The sequence below is a fragment of the Aulostomus chinensis genome, chromosome 8 (assembly GCF_037954235.1).
Source record: "Aulostomus chinensis isolate RoL2024-O1b breed Wild chromosome 8, RoL_Achi_v1.0, whole genome shotgun sequence".
NCBI lineage: Eukaryota > Metazoa > Chordata > Actinopteri > Syngnathiformes > Aulostomidae > Aulostomus > Aulostomus chinensis.
Genome location: NC_141327.1, coordinates 25,176,638 through 25,204,495, shown reverse-complemented (window position 1 = coordinate 25,204,495; position 27,858 = coordinate 25,176,638). Strand labels below are relative to the sequence as shown.

General features: G+C 45.0%; 1 protein-coding gene across 6 annotated transcripts; it reads right to left on the bottom strand.

Moving 5' to 3' along the window:
• On the bottom strand, positions 1 to 27,613 carry fhdc1 (FH2 domain containing 1). 6 transcript variants are annotated; one of them, XM_086211910.1, is made up of 13 exons: positions 27,418 to 27,613; positions 27,188 to 27,281; positions 11,937 to 12,771; positions 10,601 to 10,662; positions 8,492 to 8,594; positions 8,326 to 8,411; positions 7,700 to 7,800; positions 6,289 to 6,359; positions 6,055 to 6,162; positions 5,341 to 5,411; positions 3,891 to 4,008; positions 3,559 to 3,723; positions 1 to 3,110 (listed from the first exon to the last, which is right to left on the bottom strand). In XM_086211910.1, the coding sequence occupies exons 3-13, from the start codon at positions 12,438 to 12,440 to the stop codon at positions 990 to 992; spliced, it is 3,510 nt and encodes a 1,169-aa protein (XP_086068036.1). In that variant the 5' UTR covers positions 12,441 to 12,771; positions 27,188 to 27,281; positions 27,418 to 27,613; the 3' UTR covers positions 1 to 989. The 6 variants fall into 6 exon arrangements, with proteins under 6 accessions (XP_086068036.1, XP_086068035.1, XP_086068038.1 ...); XM_086211909.1 differs by lacking the exon at positions 27,188 to 27,281; XM_086211912.1 differs by lacking the exons at positions 27,188 to 27,281; positions 27,418 to 27,613 and adding an exon at positions 19,396 to 19,556.
• Positions 27,614 to 27,858: the final 245 nt, after the last annotated feature.

Genomic DNA, 27,858 nt, shown 5'->3' with positions numbered 1-27,858 from the left:
AAAACGACACTGAAACCAAGTCTCAAGTAGAGCTAAATAGCAGCATTACACAGTCAGTAGTGAACATTAACATCATCACACACACCGGCAAGTAGAGGAGGCAGATTTCTACCACAGGAACTCACAGGTTGTTTCAGGCGGACCTTTCAGGGTGTGCGGACCTCTCTCGGGGAGGAATATTTCCGCATCTACATTCTTATTTGCTGATGTTGGTCTTTTTTTTAATTATTATTAATTGGTATAAATTTTGCTCATCATCTTATCAATAAAAGATGAAGAAACAAAGCAGGTTTTTAGATCACAAGGCTGAAATGTGATTTTGTGTGTGTGTGTGTGTGTGTGTGTGCGTGCGTGTGCGTGTAAAAAAATGTCAGATCATATCGTCATCTGCATTCATTGACTACTGGCTCTAATGCCGATCTTTCTACGCATCCCCGCACCCCCCGGGGTCGGTACTTCTCAGTAGCCCTGAGAAACTGCCAGGTGGGACTCCAAGCTGATTGATGCACAAGTTAACGTCATAATTTGTAGTTCATGTTAAACTCACATCGCTCCAGTTCCAACATTGCCACAGTTCCAACACTGCCACGACCAAATATGGTGTGGTTCCTGTAAATTTCCGGCGAATCCCTGCAGTGGAGAACTGCCTTTTGATAACTACGCAGGCAAAAAAAGCTTCTGTGTAAAAACACCAATTTGCCATTTGTCAGTTTCCTTAATGCCCCATCTCAGAAAAAAAACAACAACAACTGTGAAGACAAGAAATTCATTGTATGAACAAAACTGAAACACATGGAGCAAATCATTGCATCTTGCTCTTCGCAATTCATAACCCTGATAAAAAGTCAGCTACTGGAGGAATCTTACAAGGTGAGATAGCTTGAGTTCTGTCAGATCCCAGATTGCATGGTATGATAGGAGTTTTAAGGTTTGAAGTCTGCATCGTTAATGGGGACCTATCAGTCATGGTACATCGAACACATCTCCCCTCACTTCCAGCTTGGCTTCGAGCTTCTACTGGACGTAACCGAATCTCGAGACTGGACAGACTTTTCAGAGAAGCAACTGGTCTTACGAACATCATCCCGTGTTGGAGGTGGAGGGGGAGTCTCGCTGCGGTAGGCGCTACGGCTGGTTGCCTTCACGCTTTGCACCCGTCGCAGGTTTGTGGCCTGCGGCCGCTCTTCACTCGCATTAACTGTGGGTGATAACCTGCTCTGCCTCATGGAGCTTTGTCGACCTAAGAATGACGGGCTACGGGATGGAGTGGAGGGCACAGATGGGGGGCCCAGGTCTTTCTTGGTCCTGGAAGATGAAGCAACAGTGTTACGGGCAAAGCTGGGAACATCGGAGGTGTTCTTGGCACCTGGAGTGTGTGTGGTGTTGCTCTCAGGGGCAGTTCCACACTGTGCCAAGGCTCTCAACGTGGAGCGGCACATCTTCTCCTCAGGAGGTGGCTTGGGGATGTTTCTCAGTGGTTTAGCGCTGGGCTTGTGGATGGAGGCTTTTCTCGGGGTGGAATCACGCGCCCACCTAGAAAGGCTGCCAGCGATGCTGCCGCCCCTCTGTGCTTTTGACTCATCTGGAGGCAGACTAGAGTGGCGTGGAGGTCTTGTTGTCTTCTCACTGCGTCCTCTGGCTGGTGTGCTCTGGTCACGGAGAGGTCGATAGGAATCTCCACCGTCCTGCACCAAAGGTCTCTCTGCTCGCTTCCTGCTTCCTGCCCTGTTAAGCTTGTTAATCGGCACAACTTTCCGCATGCCCTGGTTCTCGCTGTTGGTCAACGTTCGCACACCTGCGCTGCTCTTATTCGCTTTTACAGTTTTGCCTTTTGTGTGCACAACGTTTCTGCTGCTTCTCTGCGCATCTTTGTCCACACTGTGTTTTCCCTCAGCAGTGTCACAGCTTTCCGTTTCCCACTCTTCTGTTGTAGCAGACGGCGTCATACATGCTGCGTCTGCAGATCTTGGCACTGAGAGCTCATTGGTTGAAACCGACTGGTCGGTAGAAGACGGAGAACTTGGATTGTGCTGGTCCTCCTGATCTTTGCTGCTGTCACGTGTTCTGAGACCAAGTCCATCTTTTGTTAAAGATGAGCTTTCAACTTCAGAGTAATCAAAGGTAACAGAGCAGTCTGTTTCTGTGCAGTCCAGAATGTAAAACATTGGCTTCTTATTCGATACGGAGGTATCTAGCGGGAGCGGCGTGTCACAGGTCGTCGATGAAACTGTGCTATTCGCTTCCTCCTCCTTCTCTCTCTCGGGACTGCCCTCGGTCTGTGTTGGAGAAGCTATTTTCTCTTGCCACACTTCCTGCGGATCTGCCCTTCTTTCTAAAACTTTACCTACTGGGGGGTCATCCAGAATTTTGGGAGATGTTTTTTTTTCCAAATCAGTCAACACAACATCCCCCTGGTTGACAAAGTGCATATGATTACTGTTATTGTTTGGACTAGGAAGGTCAAAAGCTTGAGGACCTCGTACTAAAGTATGTTTCTCCACACTGACATTCATGTGGGCGCTGACTGCTGGGTTGGACTTCTGAAAGACAAAAAAGGAACGAGGCAGAACACTCCCCTCTGACAAAGATGAGTAGTTATTGTTGTTGTATCGGTCCTCACAAGTGTTCAGCCCAGAAGAAGAAAACCTGGCAAGCGGGCTAATTGGTTCAGTATTTGCGTGAGGAGATGTCACCTGTCTGTCGCACCCCAGCTCTCGGTTGTTGTCCTGCGCTAAAATCCAAGGAGCTGTCTTACGCTGGAGTGCGCGACCCGACCGAGGTAGGCTGTTAAACTTGGAATAGTCGGCGGGATTCCCAGTGCCGCCAAATAGCTCAAGGTATCCTTGGAGTTCACGGTCTGCAATGGAGGTCATGGTGTGGCGGTGGCGGCGAGCACTTGCAGAACGTGCCAGTGGGCTGTGCGGACTCTGGGACCTCTGCTGGAAGAAGTCCAGAAGGCCTTCCTTGGTGAGCATCTCCACATCGTTCTCACTGCTGCTCCGACCGAACCCCCCGCTCTGATCCGCACCGCACCACGCAAAACGCTTTTCCTCCAACTCCCTCAGCCGACGCTGCCTCGCCGCCTCCTTTAGCTCACGATCCGTGTTGTCCTGAGAGAAAGAGGAAGAAATGTTGACAGGATTTGAGCCAGCTACAAAGTCGTCGCTGAAAATTTGGTATTACAGGGAAATCTGATGAAAAAATATAGACCGGAGATCAGGCAGGTTGTAAACGGAGCAACAATTAACCAGATAATCAAAACAGCTTTAGTTGGGGGTAAAAAAAAACCTACATAGTAGTGAGTAAAGAAGGTCAAAGCATGAGTCTGACAGAGGTTTGCAACACAAGAAACATTTCCATCAACCTTTATTTTCTCTGTAATAAGGAAAAGTGCTGTTGTTTTAACCTGCAAACGTGTCGGACATCTAGTGATCGACGTGTTCCCTGATCTCATGGACTGTGATTGGACGTGATGAGAATGAGAATTCAGTGGTATTATTTCTGCTGAATACGGTCAAAAAGAAAAGGTTTCAATAAGCTGAATTATCCTCTCCTTACCTTAACAGCTTTCTTGAACTTGATGCAGAAGTCTTGAAAGATGCGGAAGCATTCGTCCAGCTTAAACGTGTCTTTGTCCTCGCAAAAGAAATCAATGAGCGCGCTGCCCTCTTTGCGCAGGTCGAGCCTGCGTCTCTTCAGGTCCTGAAGTGTCCGCGCTGAACTCTGGGACAGGCCATCAAACACAAAAATATTTCTCTTTTAGAATTTTAAATATTGTTATTGCGGACACTCAGGTTAGCAGCTGGGGAGCTGCACAGCGGCCTCGCTTCAACTTTGTATGTGTGACTGTATACACAGAATAATGTTGAATGCACGTCCAGCTGCCCCACCTGCAGGAAGGGCTCCAGCTGCTGCAGTAGCTCCGGGTCTCCTTGAACTTTTTCCTCAAGGGATTTGATCCGAACATATAAGGAAGAGAACTCCACCTCAATGTTCTCCACAGAGATTCTACATGAGAAAAATGTTAGCACAATGATCAATACATAATAACCACATTGCAGGCCGCAGTTTTTCTGTTTAGTTTGCCCTGAGTGACAATTTCTTTGACTCATTATGCTGAGTGCGTCGTCACTGTCACCCAGAAAAGGTGAAGACCAGACTGCAGTGATGCATTCACGTATCCTGAGGGAGAGAGGGAGGGAGGAGTAATCTTGGCTCGGTGGTGCAGGAGGTGCACTGACGCCACACACAGTTGACCTTGTGAAGCTGACGAAGCCAGACAGCCACCAGCATTCTCAAAGTACTGCGCTCAAGTTTGGTGGCAGTTTTTAGGAATAAACTCCAAGTTTTCAATTTAAAAACACGAAAACATTTAACCATTTCTGTGTTGAGAGAGATTCCTCATTGGTCATAGACCTGGAATTAGTCTGCTAACCAGTCCAGCCCGAGTATGCATCCATGTTTGTTCCGACTCATAAATACTATATGTAGTACTGCAGAGTAATATTTTGCCAAAACATTATGATGTCACATCTAACTGGGCTTAAACCTTTTGGATATACACTGACTGCACTCAATTTTCCATTCGTAATAAATCGTTTTTCTGTCATTCATTCATTTTAAATGACAAAATAATGACTACACAGTTTACATGGCTATGACGCGAATCATCCCGTTGATACACGTCGACGCAAATTCTGAACTAGAGGAACTAAAGGATGTCGTCGTTGTTGTTGTTTCCATCATGTCCAGTTAAATGATTACATTTAGGCACTGTTAAGCGTTATTCTGCTGTTTTCTTACTTCATTTCGACACGGTCAACAATTAAGAAGAGCAACAGGAAGCTAGTGTATGTGAATGTATAAGGCAAGAAGGCCGCAAACTGATGAGCAAACCCCAACTCAACACGCGTATTTCAACTGTGCTGTGCACGTGTCAGGGAACGCCCCTAAAACCTACCAAATATCAGCACTTCTCATGTCCAGATGGGAAAATGCCCGATTTGGAAAAAAGCCAAATACCAAAACTAGGAACCAGAACATTCTGTTTACACTTCGTTATCAAATTTAGAGGTTTGACATTTTCAGACTGTAGCCTCATCGTTTCATGCTATTCAGACATCTGTGTGAACCAATTAGTGCGTGAATATTCATTTTATGCCGTCATAACGACCTTGACCCTTGACCACCAGAATCATCACCACCAAATCAGTTCATCCTTGATCCAAAATACAAAATGTTTCAGTTCGAGCGTGTGAAAGAACTCAGTTGTCAAAGTTACTGGGAAGAATCTCACTGTTTCGTCTTTATCTGAGGGAAGGAAAGACTTTGTCTGATTACCTGGCGGCGCTCTGGACGTCCTGGAGTTTTTCTGGAAACTTCAGCAGGTTTTCATCTTTTTTTTTGGCCTCCTACATGGAGAAACACACAGTATTTGTCAGGCTATAAGAAAAAGCAGCATCATTGTTGTGCGAAGGACTTGACATTGTTCGGTTATACAAATTCTTGGCCAGCCGCACTTGGCTCTTTTCTGTTTCCTGTCACCATCTGCTGTCCACCTGCCCTCTTATAATCTTGGTGTTTGGATACTCGAGCCGCACTGCGGTGAAGGATTTCAAACGTAATACACAGAAAACAAAAGTGCAATAGAAGTCTTTTTATCAAAGGGCTTGTTACTGTATTAAATATGTAATTATCCAATGCAGAGCTTCTCCAAGTTCTTCATGTTCAGGACCCCCTGGTCCAGTATATCTACAGGGATTCTGGTTGAGGTTTTGATGCCTTTGAAGGACTTTGTTTGATGCCTTTCACACATAAAATCAGATGCAGCATCACCGATCCTCAAAAATATATTTTCAAATGTGTGTAAATCATCAAAAATATACTTTTTGGGTACAAATTTAAATTGAAGTCTTTTTTTTTTTGTCTTGTTGCCAAATGCATTTGTCTATTTTTTAAATTTCCCTTAAAAAAAGGAGTTTTGATTAAAAAAAAAAGAAGATAGTAAAGGTTTTTGTCAACTACCATGGGACCATGTGAAACTGAGTCAGTTACCATGGCGACAAAGTGCAGCAGGTTCATTCCTGGCTTGTTGGCCTTGGTGTCAGCCAGTGAGAGGAGGGATGACAGTTTGAAGCCCACAGCGTTGCCTGCATAGCCTCCCTGAGGACCCAGAGGAGGAGTTAATGACAGCATAGCAGGATTTTAGGGAAATTCTCTACAATTTCCTCATTGTCTATGAGAATAAATCTTATTACACTACTGCAGCTAACTAACTTGCAGACTTACAGCGTTCATGATGTTTCCAGCCTGCAGCACAAGATGCAAAATGGCATGAAGCTCCTCGCAGCTCATCAGCTCTATAAAACGGATCAAATACTAACTCGGTTAGTAGAATCCAGCAACCGTTTACACACGAATGCAATTTCACTTCATCAAACGCCAAAATCAGCACTACCGATAACTTTCTGTTCCCAGTGCACAGGAAGTTTAACTTCTTCCTGCCTTCTTCCTGGCCATCTGTCCTTTTAGTGCTAATTGTAAGAGCAAATGTTAAATACTGCAGATAGTTTTAATTAAATGGTGTCATTAAGTTATACTTAATTTGTCCCCTGCAGGCTTTGGCTGATAGCCCTGCAATGCAGTGAAAAGTTCACGGTGTTATATGGGGGGGGGTTAGGGAAGATCTAACAGAGGCAAGACAGTGTGACTCAGCGAAAATGTCAGAGGTTCCAAAGTTGTCAGAAGGCACATTTATTTTTCTAACACGGTCTTGATGGGTTCATAATCTCCAGAGTGTGTGTCTGTGTGTGTGTGTGTGTCGTCGTAGTAGTACTTAACTGAAAAATTACAAATTCAGCAGCACATCCCATTTTTGCCTTACCAGCAGCAAGGCTCTAAAGAGTCCGCCACTTTGGTTCAGAGTGAAATACCTTGACCACTGTCATGAAATTCATGTCCCCTTTAGGATGTTTTTTTTTTAAATTTTTATTATGAACTCATTATTTTATTCCAGTGATAAAACTAATGCTCTTCCCAACAGCCCCGGCTGTTCTTTGAGGTGGATCTGATGCCGCTCTGGTGGAGCTGATTCTTGCGAGAAGTGGTTGAGTGAACAAAATCCTACTTTGTGCTTTGAAAACAATGAGACGACCTCTGCGGTGAGAATATCGAATCAATAGACGAGTGAAAGATGACACGATGACGTGGAGAGACAAAAAATAAATAAACAAACACTGGAGTTGTGAACCTCTGGTGAACAGAAATGTTAGAATGCTGCGATCGTGACTGTAGACTCCTTAGTTCAGGTTTAATGTAATTTCACACATATACATATATTGGTGTTTTTAGTAGGCTGCAAACGATCCACAAGACTGATTCCCGTTCCTGACATTAAACAAAGCCATGACAAAATGGCGAGTGTTTTCTTGGCCTACGCAAAAAACTTCCATTAAGTTGTGTGACAACGCTCCAACTACTTATTGTGTAATCTTGCTAATGGTCACACCAACCGATGTGCAGCAGACGCAGATGCAAATATAACCTCCTAGGCGGAGCTCAAAGTGTATCCTTGTAAATATGTGATAAATGTCAAAGGATTTTTATAGTCTTTACATTTTGTCTGCATGATCTAAACTTCCCAACAATCCGCCCGATACAGCTCGTACGTGTGATGGAAGCAGAGACCACGTGTCATCACCTTTCGTGGCGACGCGGACGACATCAATCTCGTGGCTCATCACAGCACAAGACGGGAAGAACTCCTCGCGGAGGACCATGGCCTCGATCCGAACCTCGAACCTGTCACGGGTACAGAGCGAGAGCAGATACATGTGTGATCGACGATGGACAGGATTCTCATTTTGTTCTGGAGGTTGTGAGGAGACACAAAACTGTTGAAAAAGTCTGCAGTTAGACTGCGGTTGTAGTCGTGTTCAGGTTTACGCTACCCACCGCTGCACTCTGCTTAAATGTGTCGGAGGAGAAAACCGTGAATATCTAAGGGAACTAAAATTAGTTAAAACATAAAACGGATTTCCTACAAGTAATTAAATACTTCTGACCATCATACTATTGCATATTCTATGAAAAAGTGTTGCTAAAACAATATAGACAGGGACTGTTGGAAATCAGACAATCTTGGCTGTGTATGAGCACTGCCTGAGAAAAACCTTCAGATATAAGACTTCTATATAAACGTGTGAAACAGCACAGCAGCTCAAGTTCTTTGGAAAGCTTTAAAAAAAAAAAGATGCAAATCCATCCCCTTTTACTGACTGTCACTCCATTGTTGACACTTCATGCGTTGCACTGAATTCAACCCACCGTGGCACCTGGATCAGAAGGTACATAAAGGAATCGACGAGCGCCAGCTTGTCTGGGTCACCTTTAAACGCCCGCAGCTTCTTGATCTGATGAGAAGACAGTTCAGTGGGCTCGACTGGCTTTAATTCATTAAAATCACACAGACGTGCAGAAACACACACATTACCTCCTCTGAGTCGGGCAGGAGCTTTAGCAGGTCTTTGAGCAGCTCTGCTCCATAAATCTTCCCGTCTCCTTGTCGTATGTCTTCCACAATGGAGCGGTTGGACCTGGAAGAGAATAAATAGCGCAGGTGCTCTTTTAAAATGTTGTGTGTTTACAAAGGGCCTTTGTCCAACTCTTCCGCTTCGAGAGAGACAGCGGGGCTTTATGAACATGTACCACAGGCTGGAAATACTGGCACCAGTACCTGGAGGACTCACTATGTTCAAACTCACCTGTTCAAGCCTTTTTTTTTTTTTTTTTTTTACACTTACAGTACTACACCCATCCAACAAGTATTTTGAATCATGTGACTAATGACGATTCCCTTAACTAGGGACCATGGACCGACGGGGGACATCTTCCAGCAAAGATAAACCAGATTTTTGTTTTTCACTCTTACTCCTCCTGCTCCTCTGATTTGCTTTGACCCTGATCCATCTCACTCCACACACCTGAAGGCACCAAGTACTCGCCAATCAGAGGCTCAATCGGGCCGCTGAGGACGCAAACCCAGTCAGGCCTTCATCCATTTCCTCCTGGGTCAGAAAAAATAAGGCCCCTATGACTGGAGTGTATTACTAGCTAATGTAATTAAATGGCCAGTGAGCGTAAACATATAAAGGATGGAAGATGTCGCCAGAGCACACAAAGATCAGATCATGCTGCCTGTCATGAGTGCATCATTGTTCTTAGAGCAGTCAAATGTCATGAAAATGCAGCGAGCAGCCATGCAAATAGACAGCTAACACACTTTTTGTACTCTGCCCCAGACTACTTGTGTAACGTGCTGTATCAGGCCGAGTCTGTCTGGTCGAACACAACGTGAGATGGAATTAATCATAAACAATGGTGCACTGAGAAAGCTTCTTAGAATAATAGACGAGGCAGATTTTGACCCTAATCTCTCAGTTATCAAGCTGCCGATTGATTTTCATTCTGTTCAACCCTCAAACTGAAACTGTTGTGGCTCCGACGGCCAGCGCTCAACGGGGTTGCCACAAAAGTTCAGAGGCGTAGCTTCTGGATGCCTCTGTGGAGCAGCTAGCTGACATTCATTCTCCTTCCCTCTACATTCTCCTTCCCACTCCTCTTTCTGGATGTTACCACGCGAGCAGAGCCCAATCTTTGTCGAAATGGATTTCCTCGGCCTTTGACCTTCATTTCTTAAAATAGCAGAGCAGGCTCTGTTGATATTAAATGATACAAAAATTTATGACAGGAGCAGCAGTGCGGCCCAGTGAGCCTGTCCACCCTCCCTGCTCTCCTCTGCAACCTCGTGTCTTCCTGCGTGAGCTGAAGAACTTCCTCCCTCTCTCTCTCTCTTTCTCCCTCTCTCTCTCTCATACAAGGATCTAAATCCAAGGACGAAGACACTCACTGTCAGCCCTGATTGATCCGTGATCGATCTCATCTGAAAGCTGCAAAAACATCATGTGAAATGCACGTCAGAGATTTAGAGAATCGATGAGTGAAGTTAAGCTGCTGCGCCTCGTTGGTGCTGTAAAAGCACACAGTGTCTCTTGTTGGCAGGGGGAGGGGAAGGGGGGGGGGGTGTCACTGCAGCGTCAGAGACAACTTGATGCACCATAATGCAGTTTGGCATCAAACCACGGGGGATACCAGTGGTTTGTTAGGTGCTAATCTGCATTTTGTTGAAACAGGTTAAGAAGCATAAAAGTTAACCTGTTAACCTCGAGTACCGGATTTGTTAGGAAATGACAGCTGACGGCGGGTGGGAAGCGTTTAGTACTGAGCCCAAAACAGGCCCAAGCAGATTCAATAAACGATGTCATTCAGTTGGTAATGTGGGTTTAATAGAAATCCAAAGTGACGTGTGGCTTAGTTGATGACATGAATGGACTGATCCACTATGATTTATTACATTTATTGAGGTTGGGTGCCAATGCAGGTGCTGCTATGAAGGTTACTGGGTGTCACTTAAAGACTTTGGAGGATGACGGTGATGTACGTGAAGCCAGCAAGGTGAACACCAAGGGGACAGCCGGTCTTTTAATGTGTCCCCCGGACTTTTCTCACTTCCCTCAGATAGAGAGGCAGGTGGGAGACTTACTTTTTGAACTGCTTGAGGAAAATTCCCACATTCATTCCCCTTTTGGAATCCAGGATGCTGATCTGAAAGAAAAAAGGAAAGGAAAGAAAAGAAAATCCCTCCGTCATTTTTCAAGATGGATCAAAAAGGAAATTGAACCGATCAAATAACCTCCTTGGTGAAGGTAATTAGATAATTGTAACTCTTTGACAGAAATGAGATAAATCTGTGGTTAAAAACAGTCAATGCAGATGAGGAAAATAAGAGTTTCTAGCATGTCAGTTTTATTTCCACATACTGAATTTTCACTGGTTCCTGACAGTCTTTCCTCTTCTGTCTCGGCCAGGTTTTACTTTACAGTTCATGTCAGATGCTTTCCAGGAGACCATCATGACGCAATCCTTCTTTTGTTACTCGGTTTACACAAGCATGTCGAGTTATGTTCTAAGGCTTTGTATGTTCTCAATCTAGGACGTTCTATTCAGGACTCAAGGAAACCAACAAATCTTGTATGTGTGTGTTCGTGAGCACCATGTTTTCAACACGGGGGGACGGCATGGCTTGGAGGTAGAGTGGTCGTCTAGCAACGGAGGGGTCACTGGTTCGATCCTCACTTCCCCCCGTGACAATGTCCAAGTATCCTTGAGCAAGATACTGCACCCCTAATTGCTCCTGATGGCTCTGCGACGGACTGGTGACCCATCCAGGGTGAACCCCGCCTCTCACCTAACGCCAGCTGGAATAGCTACCCCCCCCCCCCCGCAACCCTTAACAGATAAGAGGTAAAGAAAATGGATGGATGGATGTTTTCAACACCATTTTTCCTGAATTTAAGCTTCGTACTGAGATCAGCGTTCTATTCACTTTCAGGCCTTTGACGTGTGGGACGGGTCGCCAGTCCATCACAGGGCCAACACATACAGACAGACAACCATTCACACTCACAGCCACGCCTACGGTCAATTTAGAGTATCAATCAGCCTCGTCCCCTCTTGATGTCTTTGGATTGTGGGAGGAAGCTGGAGTACCAGAGAGAACCCATGCAGGAACAGGGAGAACATGGAGACTCCTCACAGAAAGATCCCGTGCTGGAGCCGGGGCTCGAACCTGGAACCTTCTTGCTGTGAGGCCACAGTGCTGACCACTGCACCACCGTGCCGCCCCTATATTTTGCACTGATTTGTGTGTGTGTGTGTGTGTGTGTGTGTGTGTGTGGGGGGGGGGGGCGTGTCATCATGTGCGTGGTTTATTTCCTCTGAGAAGAATACATACCAGCGGAGTTAAGAGAATGGTTTCATGTGCAAGTCAAGATCTGTTGAACTCTTTACTGCACCACAATTAGCCATCAACCACTCACCTCATCCTTGCTGCCCTCTTTGAAGGACCGCGAACGGGACACACGAGCTGCTACTCCAGTGGGGGGTGTCGCCCCACGTACGCCCATCGCAGCCTCCTCCTGCTGCCCAAACAGCTCCTCCACGGACCGGACGTCAATCTGATACTGCTGCTGCCGCACCGCCAGCGTCCAGATGTTGGGCTTCCCACGGACTTTCTCCTCCGGGATTGGCTTCCAGAAGAAGCTACGTACGCGGCGTTTCTTCCTCAGGTTGTGGTTGGTTGTGGTGGTCATCGGGGGAGGTGGGGGTGGGGGAGCCCCGGGAGGCGGGGGAGGTAATGGGGGAGGAGGGGGAGCATCGTGCTGGGCGTTAGAGGTGTCACTGAGGGAAGGTAAAGTGTGTCCAGACATAGAGGAAGGGTCGGAGGCGGTGATGGAGGAAGGGGTGGTGGCGCTGCTGCTGCTGCCCTCGCTGCTGCAGCTCTCTGCCTCATTGGTTGAAGACGGACAACTCATAACAAGCATCACACGGACAAAATGTCAGCTTAGGAGCTTTATGCTGAACACAAAAACTGAATCTGATGATCAGCTGTTTTCCTCTTCTTTTTTTTTTTTTCTTTTCCAAAATTATTTCCTAAACACTGCTTTAAGGTGCATCAAATCACCAAATGCCGCATAGTACATCCCCCTTGCTGTCAGAGGAAGTTAGATTTCCCCTCCACGAGTCAGAACGAAGGCAGCTCGTCCTCTGATTCTGTCCACCTCCATCGCTCAGCTGGTCATCCATCCAGCCGAGCAGAGCCTTTGAAGGTTACCTCCCAGGGGAAGAGGGCGGGGGTCGGCGATGTCCATGGAGCTGCAGAGGCAACAAAAACAACATAGGACAGGATTACACAGAGGTACTCATGCATGTTTTCATGGACAATCTGAAATTAGGGGAAATTAAGGGGTTCGGCAGATCAAAAGGGAAGGGGAGGGGGGAGCCAGTCAAAGGGGCTCACAATAAAGGAAATGGCAAATCCCATTTTTTTTTCGATTTTTCAAGGGCTTTGAAGTCGGGCTCTGAGGGGTAAAATGTTCAGCGACATTACACACAAAAACCTCCTGTTACTACACAACAGCTCTCATGTAGGAAAAGACAGATAAGTGAAGTCATAGCAGGTTGAGGCAATAACGTCACCTCTAACAAATAATTGGTTTGATTAGAGCCATGTGGTACGGTGGAGTGAATGCTCGATTTGACCTCAAAGTGGAAAAGACTCGCGTGACTTGCGGGCAAAGTGACGAGTGAAAGGAAAAAACTGAATCCCTGAGCATTTACGAGAGGTTTCAGACTGACGGGTCTGGCAGTTTGTCATTTTTTTCCATATTGGTGGTACAGTTTGGCCACCGTTTTACTCAGTAATGTACCATGGGGGGGGGGGGCACTTACATTTTATTCTAAGTAAAGTCAAATTTAATTCAGGAATTTATTTCTTCATTCAGTTCAGTTAAAGCCTGCTGGGAACTTAAAACAAGTTTATTTTATTCATTTTTTTTTCTTTAATTCATTTTAATGCTTCAGTATGTTTAATGTTTACATTTTATGTACATGTTAATTTAAATGCAGCCTTGTATCAGGGGGTTGCATAGTTGTACGATTCAACATGGAACTTGTACATTTGCTGCAACTGACTATCGGCTGCCAGTCGGTTCTATCGTCCTCCTTGACTTAGTAATAATTAGCGAATGCCATGGAAACGCACCAGCCGTGAGAGTTTCTTGAGGAGGAAAGATTCATCCTTCCAGCAGAGCTCCAGAGACTTGCAGAATCTATGTCAGGGCATATTGAAGCTGTTCTGGTCTCAATGCCTTTACGAAAACACTTTATATTGATTTTCCCTTCAATTTGTCACCTTTATCTGAGATGTATCCATGTTTTAAATAAAGCTCCAGGATGAACCGCAGTGCAACGCGAGCAACAATTACTTGAATTCGAAACAGATTTCAGATAAAGGTGTCCAATTAGCCTCCGATATTGACACTGGCTGTATGGAAAACAACCTGCGGTCTCTTATGTACTTGAATCAGCATCATTGGTTACCATAGAGAAGAGCCTGTTGTGAAGCAACGCTCTCAACAAAGCAAGAGAGAACGACAGACAAAAAAAAAGAAAAAACAAGACAAGACCAGGAAATACTGTCAGGAAGCTGCAGGGTCATCCAGCTGAGGCGTTTCCTATGTGGTAGGAAATCTTGACATGGAAGCTGTATGAACTTTAAATGAACTCAAATACAGCCATTTTAAGGGAAAACCTGTCAAGTGCATTAAAGCACCTCGAAAATTCATCCGACAGCTCACAGGAGAGGACCGGCGTGAGTCTCTGGGCTGACAGGAGCCTCCTACAGCGACGCGCACCGGCGGACAACTGCTACCGCTAAATTTAGACGAAGACAATAAATAACTCAACTAAAACCTTCAATAAGCACCACAAAACAAAACAAAAACGTGTCACTGCTTTTTCAAACATGTTTTTGCTGGCACGGTTATTGACCAGTACAACTGGCTGGTAACTGCTGGTAGGTAGCAGTTTTTAATGGCATCATCGGTGCGGTTCGGGTTTAATGGAGTACTCCACCAACTAAGTAGTATGAATTAAAGTACAGTAGTTTTGTGCTGGAGGAGGAGGTTTCTGGCGTGATTCCACAAAAACCAGCAGCTTCCCCAGGTAGAGCGTTGCCATCATATATTCTAGTAGCAAGTCCAACAAGCCAGGTTTTATGATGTCACATTACCGCAAAAGCAGCAGCGGTAAAAGGTACGACGAGCACATCAAGAAAGAAGAGTATGGAAGATAAAACATGTCAAATTTAATGTGTCTCCAACATTCAAATCACTCGAGAAGGAAAAGCGTTTCAGAGGAGACTCTCCTGGATAAGGGAAGTGGCTACTGATGGTGAGGTAAATGAGTATGGGGAAACTTAGCCCACCTCATTGACCGGGGTGGGCTCTCAATCAGAGAGAACCCGATCCTGTTTCAGCACAACACATCCCTCACTGTCAAAGTTGGCGTGGCTAAAGTGAGCTGATACTCTTCTTAGTTTAACCCTCACCCCCCCCCCCCCCCCCAAAAAAATGAATAGAAGTTTTGACAAGAACAGAAGACAAAACAACGGTGTGGTGAGGACAGGGGTAATAGTACAAGGCTTTCAGCACCTTCATGGGCCTTTTTTTAACTTCGGGATTTAATTAACAAATAATTACATTAGGTATCAAACATGATGGAAGTGGCCACTTTCTGGCGATCTACTTTCAGCCTCTAATGGAGCATTTCCTCTCCCATCTTAGTTGTAATCTTCCATTAGGCCACAGCTTAGTCTACTTGATACTCAGGCATCTTTATTAATTAATAACGCGGACGTCACAAATGGCGTCATGTTGCCAGCATCAGCAGGAACACCGGGCCATCCTGTCCTCTGCGCTAGACCACACCAACACCTCATGTCTAATTCATGAGACTGTAAGAACGTCTGACCTCACAGCAAGTCATCCCTCTTCTTTAGTGCTAAAAGGTGGCTAAAATAAAGGACGCTATGGAGAACAGAGAGAGATAACCTGTACGCCATCTCTCGATTCTCTTGTTCACTGTGATGTCAGAAGCCATAAAGGAGTTCAACATTTTGTGTTTGTTGCTTGTCAGCTAGGCGCTTACTAGAAGAGACCGTTAGCTTAGCATAGAGACCGGAGGCAGCTAACGTTGGGGCAAAAGTGGCATCATCACTTAAGTATTGAGTTGTGAATGATTCAAAAAAAAAAAAATCAACAAAAGTGGTAAGAAAAGACTGAAGACTTTTTGACAGTGTCAAAGGCGTAAGACCAAAGTTTGTATATTTCACTTTTCTCGACAACCATCAGCCTTGTCTCACAAACTGACAGATCTGAAGCAAAGAAGAAGAAGAAAAAAGGACTTTCTAGGGACATAATACATCCCTGAAGGGCCGCCAGTCTAAACTGCTGCACGGGTTCAAACAGAATTCTTCCTAAAAGAAGCAGGCAACTGAAAACACCTCACACAAATGAAACTGATGATTTACCTCAGCACAAAGCTGCATGAGGAAGGACGGTTCACCTCCAGTTCACAAAAATACGCTTGAGTAAATAAACCAAATACAGCGTAGACCGCTGGTGTGTAGTTTATTAATGTACTGGTACACAGGGTGACTTGTTTGCAGTTCACGTGCGACTGTATGAGCAAAGGAAACATCTCCTGGCTCTACGTAATTAGCTCAGAGTGGTTTAGCTCCTCTCATCCGACTCTCAGGAGGAGCATAAATTAAAGCGAACAAACACCTGAAGATACCCGACGGTTTAACTGTTTGCACTCTCCCTTTAGTAAGACAAACATCTGGACACGGTGCTAGGAACATGTGCTCCTGCCTCTCTGAAACAATTAAGAACATTAAACGAAGAGAACTGCCTCAGAGCTCTTTCCTTTAATGGATGATGGGACGTTTTTATGAAATGACATTGAACATTGTATGCTGGCAACACTGCAAGTTTAAACAAATGTGGATTGCAATGTTGTAATCGCTACTGGTGCCCAACTGAGCCGGACATCCGCTAGCCAGCATTAATAGCATAACTTTAAACAGATTAAATGTACAGTACATAGCGCTAATCTATCATTAGAGTGTTTTATAGTTTCCTACTTCACCAACACACACACACACACACACACACACACACACACACACACACACACACACACACACACACACGTTGCAGTACCATGCAAGGTCCAAACTTACTCATCAGGAGCATTAGGGAGTTTTGATATCGATTTATACATCAATAATAAAAGACATCTATTATTATCTCTTCTTCCTGAGCTACGCCAACCATGTCTAGCGTATTCTTTCTTTGTTAAACAAAATATATTAAAAAAAAAAAAAAAAAGCTGTATAAACAGATGTAGAATCACTCGTATTCTCCTTACAAGGACGACATTATTGGCGGAACATGATTAGCAGCCGAGGAAGCACCTGACAGTAACACGATGCTGGCCAGCCCCGAGGGCCAGAAAGCAGAAACTGTTTCCAGGTTCCACACATCCACCTGCCGCCGTGAATGAACGCAGTCAGATTGTGGATCTCTTTCTAAAGGTTCCACCTGTTGTCGGACCCCCCAGGCATTTCCACTCCCGTCAGCTTGTTGGGAGACAAGGAACGACCCCACCCTTGATCATTCGTCTCTGATGGATGTGGCAGCAAAGGTCAATAAAGGTCAAGCGAAGAAAGAAATGGGTTCCTCCCTAAGAGTGAAAGATAGTCTGGGGGTGTTTGAATGTTGGGCTGGTCTAAAAACTAATCTAGTTGGATCTGGTTCCATTCCGCATCAACGGGGCTGAAGTCTGAATACCTGAGTGGATGTGTGCTCTCTGACCACACTCTACATAATAATCGTGGTTGTTTTTTGTTGTCGTTGTTGTCGTTGTTGTTTTAGCTGTCAAGTCCAGGAAAAATGGAGGTTTGTTTGCAGAACCGAGGAAGGAGTTGAAAGAAAATGAAAAAGCAGAACACGAGGAGGTCGAAACAAAATAGATCCTCCCTAACCTTCCTATTTCAGCCCAGTTCCGACTGTCCTCAGGTCCCTTTCAGGATCATTTATTCATCCAAGTCGTGGTTCCACTTCTATATTTCCCACAGAGTGACCAGAATTTTAATCTGGATATCTCACTGAATAGAATTTTTGGGATCAAGAGGTCGGGGATGAATTCAGCCGAGACACTGATCACGTTAAGGGCGAACCAGTGATATGTTAACCAATGTGATCAATCAAGTCTTGAGCTTCAATAATTAATCAATGAACTGATTGAAAAAAAACGATGAAACCGCTTACAATCAATTACATTAATAATCAATAGAAATAAACAACACAGTTTTCAAGAAGAAAATCTGCTGCTTTTCTGTCGTTGACAGAAAATGAGGATTATTTGGATTTTGTACAGTTTGAACACATCAGTTTGGGCCCAGATTAATGATGATCAGCAGACTGCAAAATACACAATAAACCAATAAATTGTTAAAATAATCTGCAGATTAATTGATGATGATCATTAATTGCGACCCTGATCAAACCAGACCTTTGGAAAAAAAGCCCAAAGCGGCATCAACTAAGTCCAGGCGTTATTCACTCCATCTTTTATCAACCATGGTCCCAAGTAAGGTCTACTTTATTTCGTTGGGTTCACATCTGGAGATGAAGTGCAGGGAGAAGAAATGGCGACTATCTATTGAGGGAAACATACAGGTGACACATTTGCGGAATTAAATATACGTTGAAAGCTAATTATGGAGGCTTCCTGGCAGAGAACAGAGGTGTGGCTGATGACGATGAGTTTCAAAATGATGTGAAAGGCAGGCTACAGCCTTCACGCAACACAGCGACACTTCAGACCTCTTGACTGCGTGAGGGAGACTTTATATCTCATTCCTGTTCAATAAAAACATCCACTCACATAACTGAACCATTTTTAGTGACCGTCAACAGGAACCCTGTTAGCCACCGGGACCAAAACAAATAAAATCCCCTCTCCATCACAGCTTCGTTCTGCCGAGGGTCGAGGCGCCACTGCCTGCTATAACAATCCCCTGTTGCTAACTTCCAGTTCAATTTCCTGAGGGTCAGCGAGCCCCCACGGAGCCGGGGTCTTTCACTCACACCGTAGGGGCAAAGAGGCGCGTTCACAGGAGGATTTGTCCGATCCTGCTCCGTCATCATTACCATGGGAACGCTCGTTAGCACCGAGCAGTTTTGCCTAAAGCTCAGTGGGACGTCGCTGTCAGACCTGTTTGTTTCTGATCCCTCCGACCACCTTGATCTCTACTTGTCCAAACGGGGGCCAGAGGGCAGGTGGTGATGGGACTGCAGTGGCACTGGAGTTTCCTCCTACTTTTAACTCACTAATTTAACTATTCCTCCAAACTAGAGCTGCAACAAATGACCATTTCACTGCTGATTAATGCGTCTTGACTCGATTTTATTTAGAGACCGAATGATGAATCTCTATTGGGAGGGTTGCTCGATGTTATATTATAACTGGTAATGCCAATCATATTCCAATAGGCCTCTATCTGTGGTTATAATGCGCCAAAATGTTAGCATTGATATTTACATGTAAAAACGCTTTACGGTTGGACCACCAAAGGAATGTCTGAGGAATTGATACTTTGGTACCAAGTAAAAAAAAAACGTGACGGCGATTAGCCCCGGAGCGAGCGATAACACCAGGTGGACCCAGGTGGACCAGCAGTTAGGCAGCCATGTTTGGTTTGTCTTCAACGGGGTAAAAACCAGCCAAGACGAAACAAATCATTGCCATATAAAGGAGGGATTCATTTTGCCAACATCAGATATTTGATTAGGTCAACGCCCCACGTCAGTATCATTTGTATGTGGACAAATTTTCATGGCGTTTACATTTGGTTAATCATACATTTACCACATTATCCTCTTATCAGCTGCAGCTAAGAAGAGGAGACTTGAGCAAAACCAGGCCGGTATGAGATATATTGTAGGAAATAACCAATATCTGCTGATACGAACAATGCCCTGGTTATTATCAGGCATCAATGATATAAACCAAACGGGGAAGGACTGAGCTTAATGTTGCTTCTGGTTTCTGCCAGTTGAAGTTACTCGGTTGCTGGTTTCCTGGTTTGACAGCTCCCTGTGTTTCCAGGGACCAGCTGATACAGAATGTGTGTGTGTTCTCTCTGTTGACAGTGCCGGATTATCACAGCAATTTCCATGTCTTGTTTGCAGAGGAGAGGGGACACACACACACACACACACACACACACACACACACACACACAGACAAAGCAGCAGCAGCAGAGGGGCTGCAGATCATCATCCAGACGTGGCAGAAGGTGACAGACTGCTGCAGCATCGCTAATGTATTCAAGCCATATACATCTGGTCTGCCTCACAAACCCCACCGAGCCTTCATCCCCCTCATCCTCAAACCAAAAAATCTACCTCAAAACTCACAGATGAAGTATTTGGAAGGCCTTTCTCGTTAACTGTCACAGTGTATACACAACCAAACATGCCACGAACCGATGGCGGTTTATCACGTCAACACTGGTCGGATAACACAAATTAACCACGGGGGACAAAGAACAAGAAAACTATTATTCAAGAAACCCTGGATTTTTCCAGTTTATTTTCTATTGAATGAGCACTTTTATAACGGTATCTTCTGAGTGAACCACCCCACAGAGTAAATTATTCAGGACCCTGTGGCTAAAGTAACCTCTCCGAACCCTAAAGTAACCTCTCCAAACCAACGGCTGCGGACCTCAACGGACTCACCTGTGCCATCTTGGGGGTTTTATGAAATATTCACAAGGCACAAAAGCAAGATGAATGGACAAACTCAATCCAACCTCACCACCAGGAGTCATTATTACAGGACTTCATTTAAAAGATGAGAACAATATTCAACCCGTGACTTCAAAATAACGCTGAGTCAGGCTACGTCAAGATTTCAAGAGCAGCGGGCGGAGAAAACGTCAAGAGCAAACATCCGCGTGTCATCAGTAGGTTTTGCACCTCAGATTAGCCCGACTCATACAGACCTCAGCAGTTCCGTCGCTCTTAAATCTGTCAAATCGGGTTGGAGGAGATTATTACATGGTGTTATTTGTCTCGAGTGAGGAATGAATTCCTCATGAGGCCAGGGTACCCGTGTTAACGCCTCCAGCACCAACCCAAGGTCATGGATCCTGCCGTCACGGGTTCATCTTACAACATCTGCTTATGCAACATCCACACTGATTTACATTTTCTTGCATTTTACAACCGTATTTGTTACAGGTGGCAGAGACTTTGGGGGTTTTCATCGCAGCAGCTCGATTCACCTCATAGTCTCAGTGCTGCCCTGCCGAGATGCTCAACTGCCCACAATTCATGAATGTCACTATAAATAGACGCCGCGGTCTCTCAGCATCAAAGTCCCACTCAGTGTGAGAGGAAAGCTGTCAGTTGGAGGTGACACTAATTTATTCTTACATTATAAACTTGAAGAGCCGCTAGATTGCTGTCATGTTTTACTCTGTGTATGACCACTAAATCCGCAGAATGATTTTCTTTCTTTTTTTATTTTGTATTTCTTTTTTGGGGGGGGGGGGGGGGGGGGGCTAAGTATGAGATTGCATCCGGATGGAAGAGAGCACAGATTCATCCAAAAGCACTTAAAACCCAAATGTGGGTTTGTGGGTTATGTCGTTCAGTCTAGGGAGAACAAAACACTTAACAGGATATTTGGGGCATTAAAATTCTGATTAGTGACCACGTGGAATGATTATGCGCTTGTGTTCCACTGCTCGGGTCTGGTTAATGACTCGTGACAATCATTCGCTCGCTGATCAGACTAGAGCACTGCGCGCTACGAGTCCGTATGACTGGGAATTTAAATTATTCACAGCAACTCTATCACAACAGACATTAGAACACTCAATTAAAACCCAGGTTTGGTTATTAGGTCACTAAACGCTGGGAATGAGGTTCCCTTGAAAGGTTGAGGTTCCCCCTGAAACCGGAGAAAATTTGAATTGTCTGCAGTTAAACCGTTGTGTTTTTAAAGTTGTGACACCACTGCTAGCATCTGCTTCGCACTCAGCGCTGGCTGGCATCTTATTCTCGTTGCCGAGAGCTGAAACGTGCATGACGTCGTGTAAAACGTTGCGCCCGTCGAGGTCTCGTTAAACCCAGCCGTCCAATCACAGTGGAAAAGACTTGGGATAAAAACCGCAAAGACAAATGTTCACGTCCTGCTTGTACGAATGTTAAAAAAACAAACAAACAAACAATGATGGTGCGATTTAATACAGCATTTAATTCAGCATCCGATTGCAGTTCATTACCAGACTAGACTTGAGATGAGCTGCAGAGTTGGATTAATCCCAACTACCAACCCTAGTTATAGTACACGTAGCCTGATTAAACTGGTAATACGGAGGTATTTGGGCTGCAACTGGTCCTGAGCACTAAAACGAGAGAGGCCGACGCCTGCGCGTTAGCACAGAGGTTTGGAAAACGTTTCGTTTTAATAAATCAAATGCCAACCTCAATCAAAGCGCTAAAGTAATACCCAGTAACAAGACCCCAGCGTGCTCCCTCCCCGAAACCAACAACACCTCTTGGTCCTGAGACACACCAACAATCAGTCATTTAACAGACGTGTTGCTCCGTGACACCATCGACATGTGACACAACACACATAGCGAGAGAAAATTAGCGTGGACAGCGGACTGTCATTTGGTTTTTGACTCTTTTTTTTTTTTTTTTAATCTGATCTGTACTCCAGCAGCGTTGTGTGTCAACTGTACAGGTCAACTGCCCAAAATTGACTTAAACACCTCAGCGGCTCCCACCCTCAGTCACCCTGGTACGAAAACCTATCAGGATCATTCTTTTGGATTCACACCTGATCTTCTAAGTTAACAAATTCAAATTTGTATGTATTCTCTAACCCCACAGAGCAAAACCCAGCTGGACAACAAAGTATCGCCTCCTGACGCGCTCGCGGGTGTAAGGACGATGTAATGTACACAGGGATGAAAATATGAGAATCTCATGTCTCAATCAGTTCAAACACATCAAGTCAAAACCCCTCTGCTCTCCTTGCATAGCACAGAGAAACATCCAGCGAGGGAGGAATCGTGTTCGCTGTCAGTAACCTTCTGACAGCGTGAGGGCTTTATTGATGACTCGGAACATATTGGAATTAAAAGCTGAAGATCGCCAACACACAGGGTGCGAATCATCTCTAAATCATAGGGCGGGAGAGCGAGGACAGCACCACGTCATAAATACTGTTCTTCTCACAAGGTCAACAACTGCCTGCACAGCAATCTGGTATAAATGAAGCTCCACAACACTACAAACGTCAAACACCTCAGAACTGTGTCGTGCGGTAATCTGTTCGCCCCCGTGCAACACCCGCAGAGTCAGGAAAACTGAGGAGTCTGTAAAGGCTGTGCCCCGAGCGCAGCATATCCGCCAAGCTTAGCATAAACCTGCTAATAACAGCCTGTGTCTGCAACGAGGTTTTCAGATGTTGGAGATGAAAGCGGCCAGTTAGCGGAGCGTGCGAGCCTCCTCCGTCAATGACTGTTTGAACAAGCTTCAGATGGGACCAGCTAAGACTCATGTGGTTACATCAGACCTGTCAGCTAACCCGTAACTGAGGAGGGAATTCGTCGGATCACATGACCCACAGTTAAACCTTTGCAAATCTGATTCAAACAAACAGGGACTCTTGGTTTATCCTCTTAGCAGCTGACGAGGCAGAAACTGTTGCAAACAACGTGCGCATTAGCAGATGTTTGTGAGCAACACATCATTTACGCAATTATGAGAAATTATCTTTCACCGCCGAGACGTTGAACTGCTCAGCTGTCAAATGAGGCTGTTCGAAAACAATGGCCGGCATGTTGGCAAGAGCTGAGCCAAAACCAAACGCTGCCAAACATACAGAACATCACCACTCAAGTCAGTGCGAGTGTCCAGTGGTCCGGCACGTCCAGATAGGTTGCCACCCAGATTCTGTGCCCATGTGGCGAGCCTCGGGATGTCTCGACACCCCTTTTTCAACCGTGAAACAAATATTCCACTGTACTTCCTACTTCCACATAGAAATACATGCAATCTGACTCAATGATGCAACACCTGACATGAACCACCCACCTGTACCCCTTCGGTCTTCTTCTACAGTAAAATCACTGTTTTTTTTAAAGGGAGTAAATGACATGAAGCGTCTGTTTGAAACCTTCGCAGGGAAGTCTGCAGAGAGCTGTGCTGATCTGCAGGGTTTTCTGATGACAGCTGCATTATGTTTGTTTTGGTTTTTTTTTTATTATTCAAACTCATATATACAAATACATATACAAACTCCCGATGGTTGCAGATTAGCTGCACGCCTCCGAAAGACATCATACAGAACAGTTTGCGCCGATTCCTTTGGAAAGAGCAGCACCCAATTGGAAACTCCGACACTCAACTGCCACACCCCAGTGACGTAACTTGATCCCTCAATTACTCAGCGACAAACCAGTTTCTAGTCCAAACACAGACATTATTCCCCGGTTATTCTATCCAAGAGAAATTTCCTCCCTGACTTTCCAAAAACTTGTGTAATATTTTATGTCTTTAATAACCCACTTTTAAAAAGGAGCAATATCATCCTATGCAGTACACACTGAATCTCACACTGAATCTCCTTATGAAAAATACAAAGAGAGGAGTTATCCAGGTGAAACGAAACCCACCCAGGTGAAGTAATGACATGACGGAGAAGGGACAGGCTACACCGTCTGTGAGGCTACGGATCAAAACAAAGCTGTGAATCTTCTCATGTTTGTTCTTTTGTCAACAGGTGATCCATGTCTGGCCTGCAGCAAACCACTGCGGCGGTGCCACCTCTGGCTCTGGACTCCAATTGTTGCTTCAGCAATCCGAGCCTGGTGCCAAGATTAGCTCGGGGCTAATCTCTCCGTACCTCTCCACAGTCTCGCCTTGTGTGGCTTTTAAACCAGCATTTGCCACAGAAGCTTACAGATTAAATCCATCATGTTCAGAATCATGAGTGGGATGCAGGTCATTATGATATTAACAGGTGATAAATGGCGCAGGTGTTCAGGTCGCTATGGAGACGACAGCAGGGAACATGGGGGGAATGCAAACATGTTTACATGGCGGTGGGGAGAGGTGTTTTCCCAAGGGCACAGAGACACTGCAGGCTTGATTAGAATACACTGTAACCTGAAAAACACTACTTAAAACAAGTACACGGATCACAATACACACTCAACACGCAGTATCCACTCAGCAATGTCAATATGTCCCCAAAACAATATTTAACTAGATGCCACTTGGAGAACACAAACCTCCACCAAGGCAAACAGAGCCAAACCCCATGTAAAAAAATACAAATTTTCACTACCTTAGATGGATCCACCCAAAAACTGAGTGAGTTCTTCCTGGGCCGATGGTACATCCCTCCACTGAGTTTGTTCAAATTCGGCTGCAGCGTTCGCGCATAATCCTGCTAACTAACAAAGAAAAGCCGCTCAAAATATCACCTTCTGAGCTGGAGGCAACGATGGGTGTGCTGTTGTTTTACTTTTTTGTAAAAGTAATGATTGATTGAGATGTTGTCATACTTAACAAGGTGCTACAACAACACACATTTCTAAAGTAGAATGTGTATGACAGGGGTACTGTATTAGAACGGAGTCAGAATACGCATATGTGGCAGTTTATGAGTTATTCATGCAGCAGGGGGGGGGGGTGGTGTCTGTGACATGCCTGTTTAAGAAATTGTGTAATAACATTTCACATTTTTAATGTAATGTAAAATACAATCTGTTCCACTCATCTCTGCAGGTATTGAATTGACTCAAAACTTCAATTTGACGTTGATTCATGAGAGCACGAATCGAAACTAAAGTTCCTTGCATACAAAGCAGTCGTATCTTAGGGTGGAGTAAAACAGTCACGGCATTTATTTTTCCACAAAACCAACCTCAGGTGTCCCCACTTATTTCCCAAATGTTTCAAGATATCCGCCCGTGTTTTCGTGAGTGTTTCGTGGGCCTTTTCTTTTGAGAGACAGTTTGCAGCAGTGGGATGTGGGCGGTAACAGAGGTGGGAGTTTGAGGGGTGACAGACGGAAAAGACGCATCCGAGGACACTTTAATTTCCTTCCTCCTTTCTTTCTTCCTTTTGTCACTTTTAATTTTGAGACTTTTTTTTCCCCCCACCGCAAACCAAAATTGTATTTATAAGACGGGGGCTGATTTTTCAGCAATAAAGAACACTTGAGTTGACTCAAGTTGGCAGCAACTATTCAGCCCCTCCCTGCTCCCACATGAATAAATCAAGCCCCCCAATATCTTCCTCCGTGGGATGACGTCAGAGAATTGAGGTTTCCATGTTACTCTCAGCCTCCACAGCAACCGGGGCGACACCACCCTCCCCCTTGACCTGACCTGCGGAGAAAGTCTTTTTTTCCGCGGGGGTATTGTTCCCAACACTTGAATGGATTGCCCTCTAATTCATCTCAGCGCGCATAATAGCGTAGAAAAGCCGAGGAAGCCGAGGTCTGAGGTCCGGGACAAAACCCACTGGGACGCAGCTATAAAGCCACACGGGTGAAACCGAAGAGTTGCAGATGAGACGTTAAGTTGTGTTAGAGACCCACAACAACGCGCACGACGTCACAACTGTCGCCTCGCTGCGGAAATCGCTTACGGGAGAACACAATTCATCAAAAAAGAAAAACAAGCTCAATACTTTGCAGGCTGCACCTCTAGTAAAAACTGCTGAACGTCAGTATCAAATAAGTCAGAGTTACAGATTTCACGTACATTTTCCCCGCTGCTTCAATCTTCATCTGCCCAAGAACTTCTGCTATTCATGGGGGAACAAAGTCAACAGGTATTAGAATAAATTAGGACATGACTGGACTGGAATTTATACTGGAGCGAACCACTTAGCAATAGCACAGCCTGATCAATGCATCAGCTGGCTGATCAAATCCACCCATACTGGCCTTTCAAACATCTACATATCCATCCTTGGGTTTTGGTGGTTGTGCGCCACTATGAAAACTTTTCAGATCCAAATTTGACGTGTAAAATGCATCATCAGTTGGAAAACCTATCAATATGGATGTGGTTGTGTAACAGGATTGAAATTAGTTCAAATATGACATAAAAATGCAGCTCACGTGTACATGTTAATGAATATTTCATAATATATGTATTAAAACACTCTAAAATGGTCAGAATTGCATGAATGGCGGAAGAACATTGCTTAAAGTGCTACGAAATCAAGAATTTCTGATTTTCTTTGCTTTGCACACATATATTGGCATCAACCGCCTCAAAAAAATGAAAGTGTTAAGTCATAACCAGCCTAAACCAGTTTGTCTGAATCCTGCAAGAAGATAAATCACCAGCTGTCTTTGGATTACACGAATAAATTACAAAAAAAAAAAGAAAAGAAATATAAATTGTTAAAAAAAATAAACACAGAAGTTGCTAACGTGACGCGTCAGCGGGTGTGATAACTCGCTCATGTGTCATGATGTGCTTTTGCAGCTCTCGACGGGAGAAGTTCAACAATGGACCGTTGAAAACAAAAGAACAATTCCAATGTTTCCATGGTGTTTACACTGCTAACACACAACACGGCAACAGATTCGGGCCTCAAACTGTACGAACCCTCCACAATGATGTAACTGCACTGCAGGAGACCTTCTGCTGTCACCTGAAGCAGCACAACCAGCAGGGAAAACAGGACTTTCTTTTTTCTTCTCTAAAATAAAACAAATAAACTCAGTGACTTTTCACAGTACAGTTACAGTAGGTAATTAACATATTGCACATTCACACACACACACACACACACACGCACGCACATGTAGCATGATGCAGCGTCCTGCCTCACTTACCGGACGGATGAGCGGGCTCGTCGGGACTCGTAATCCGCTCCGACGCCGTCGGAGTGAGGAGGGAATACTTTTCAGAGGAGAAAATGTGTGTTGTCAGGTAAGCGGGAGAGCTGTGACCGAGCCGCAGCACCAACCGTGCGGAGGAGACACACACAAACACACACGTACACACGCACGCACACACAAACACACAGGCATGCACACACCAGCAGCAGCAGCAGCAGTAGACGGCGCCCGAGAGTGTTGTCAGCTTCCTGCTACGTGATTGGTCCAGGTGGAAAAGGCGCGCTCACGCACGCCTGCGTGTGGCGCGCACACACACGCAGGCGTGTCGCCGCTGGTGCAATCACGCTGGCTGCGAGCGGCCGTGATGTAGCGCAGGTTAATCAGGTTACAGTGCGTTCATTGTTCGGGATTAATAACTTTTACTGCGCCAGGCTA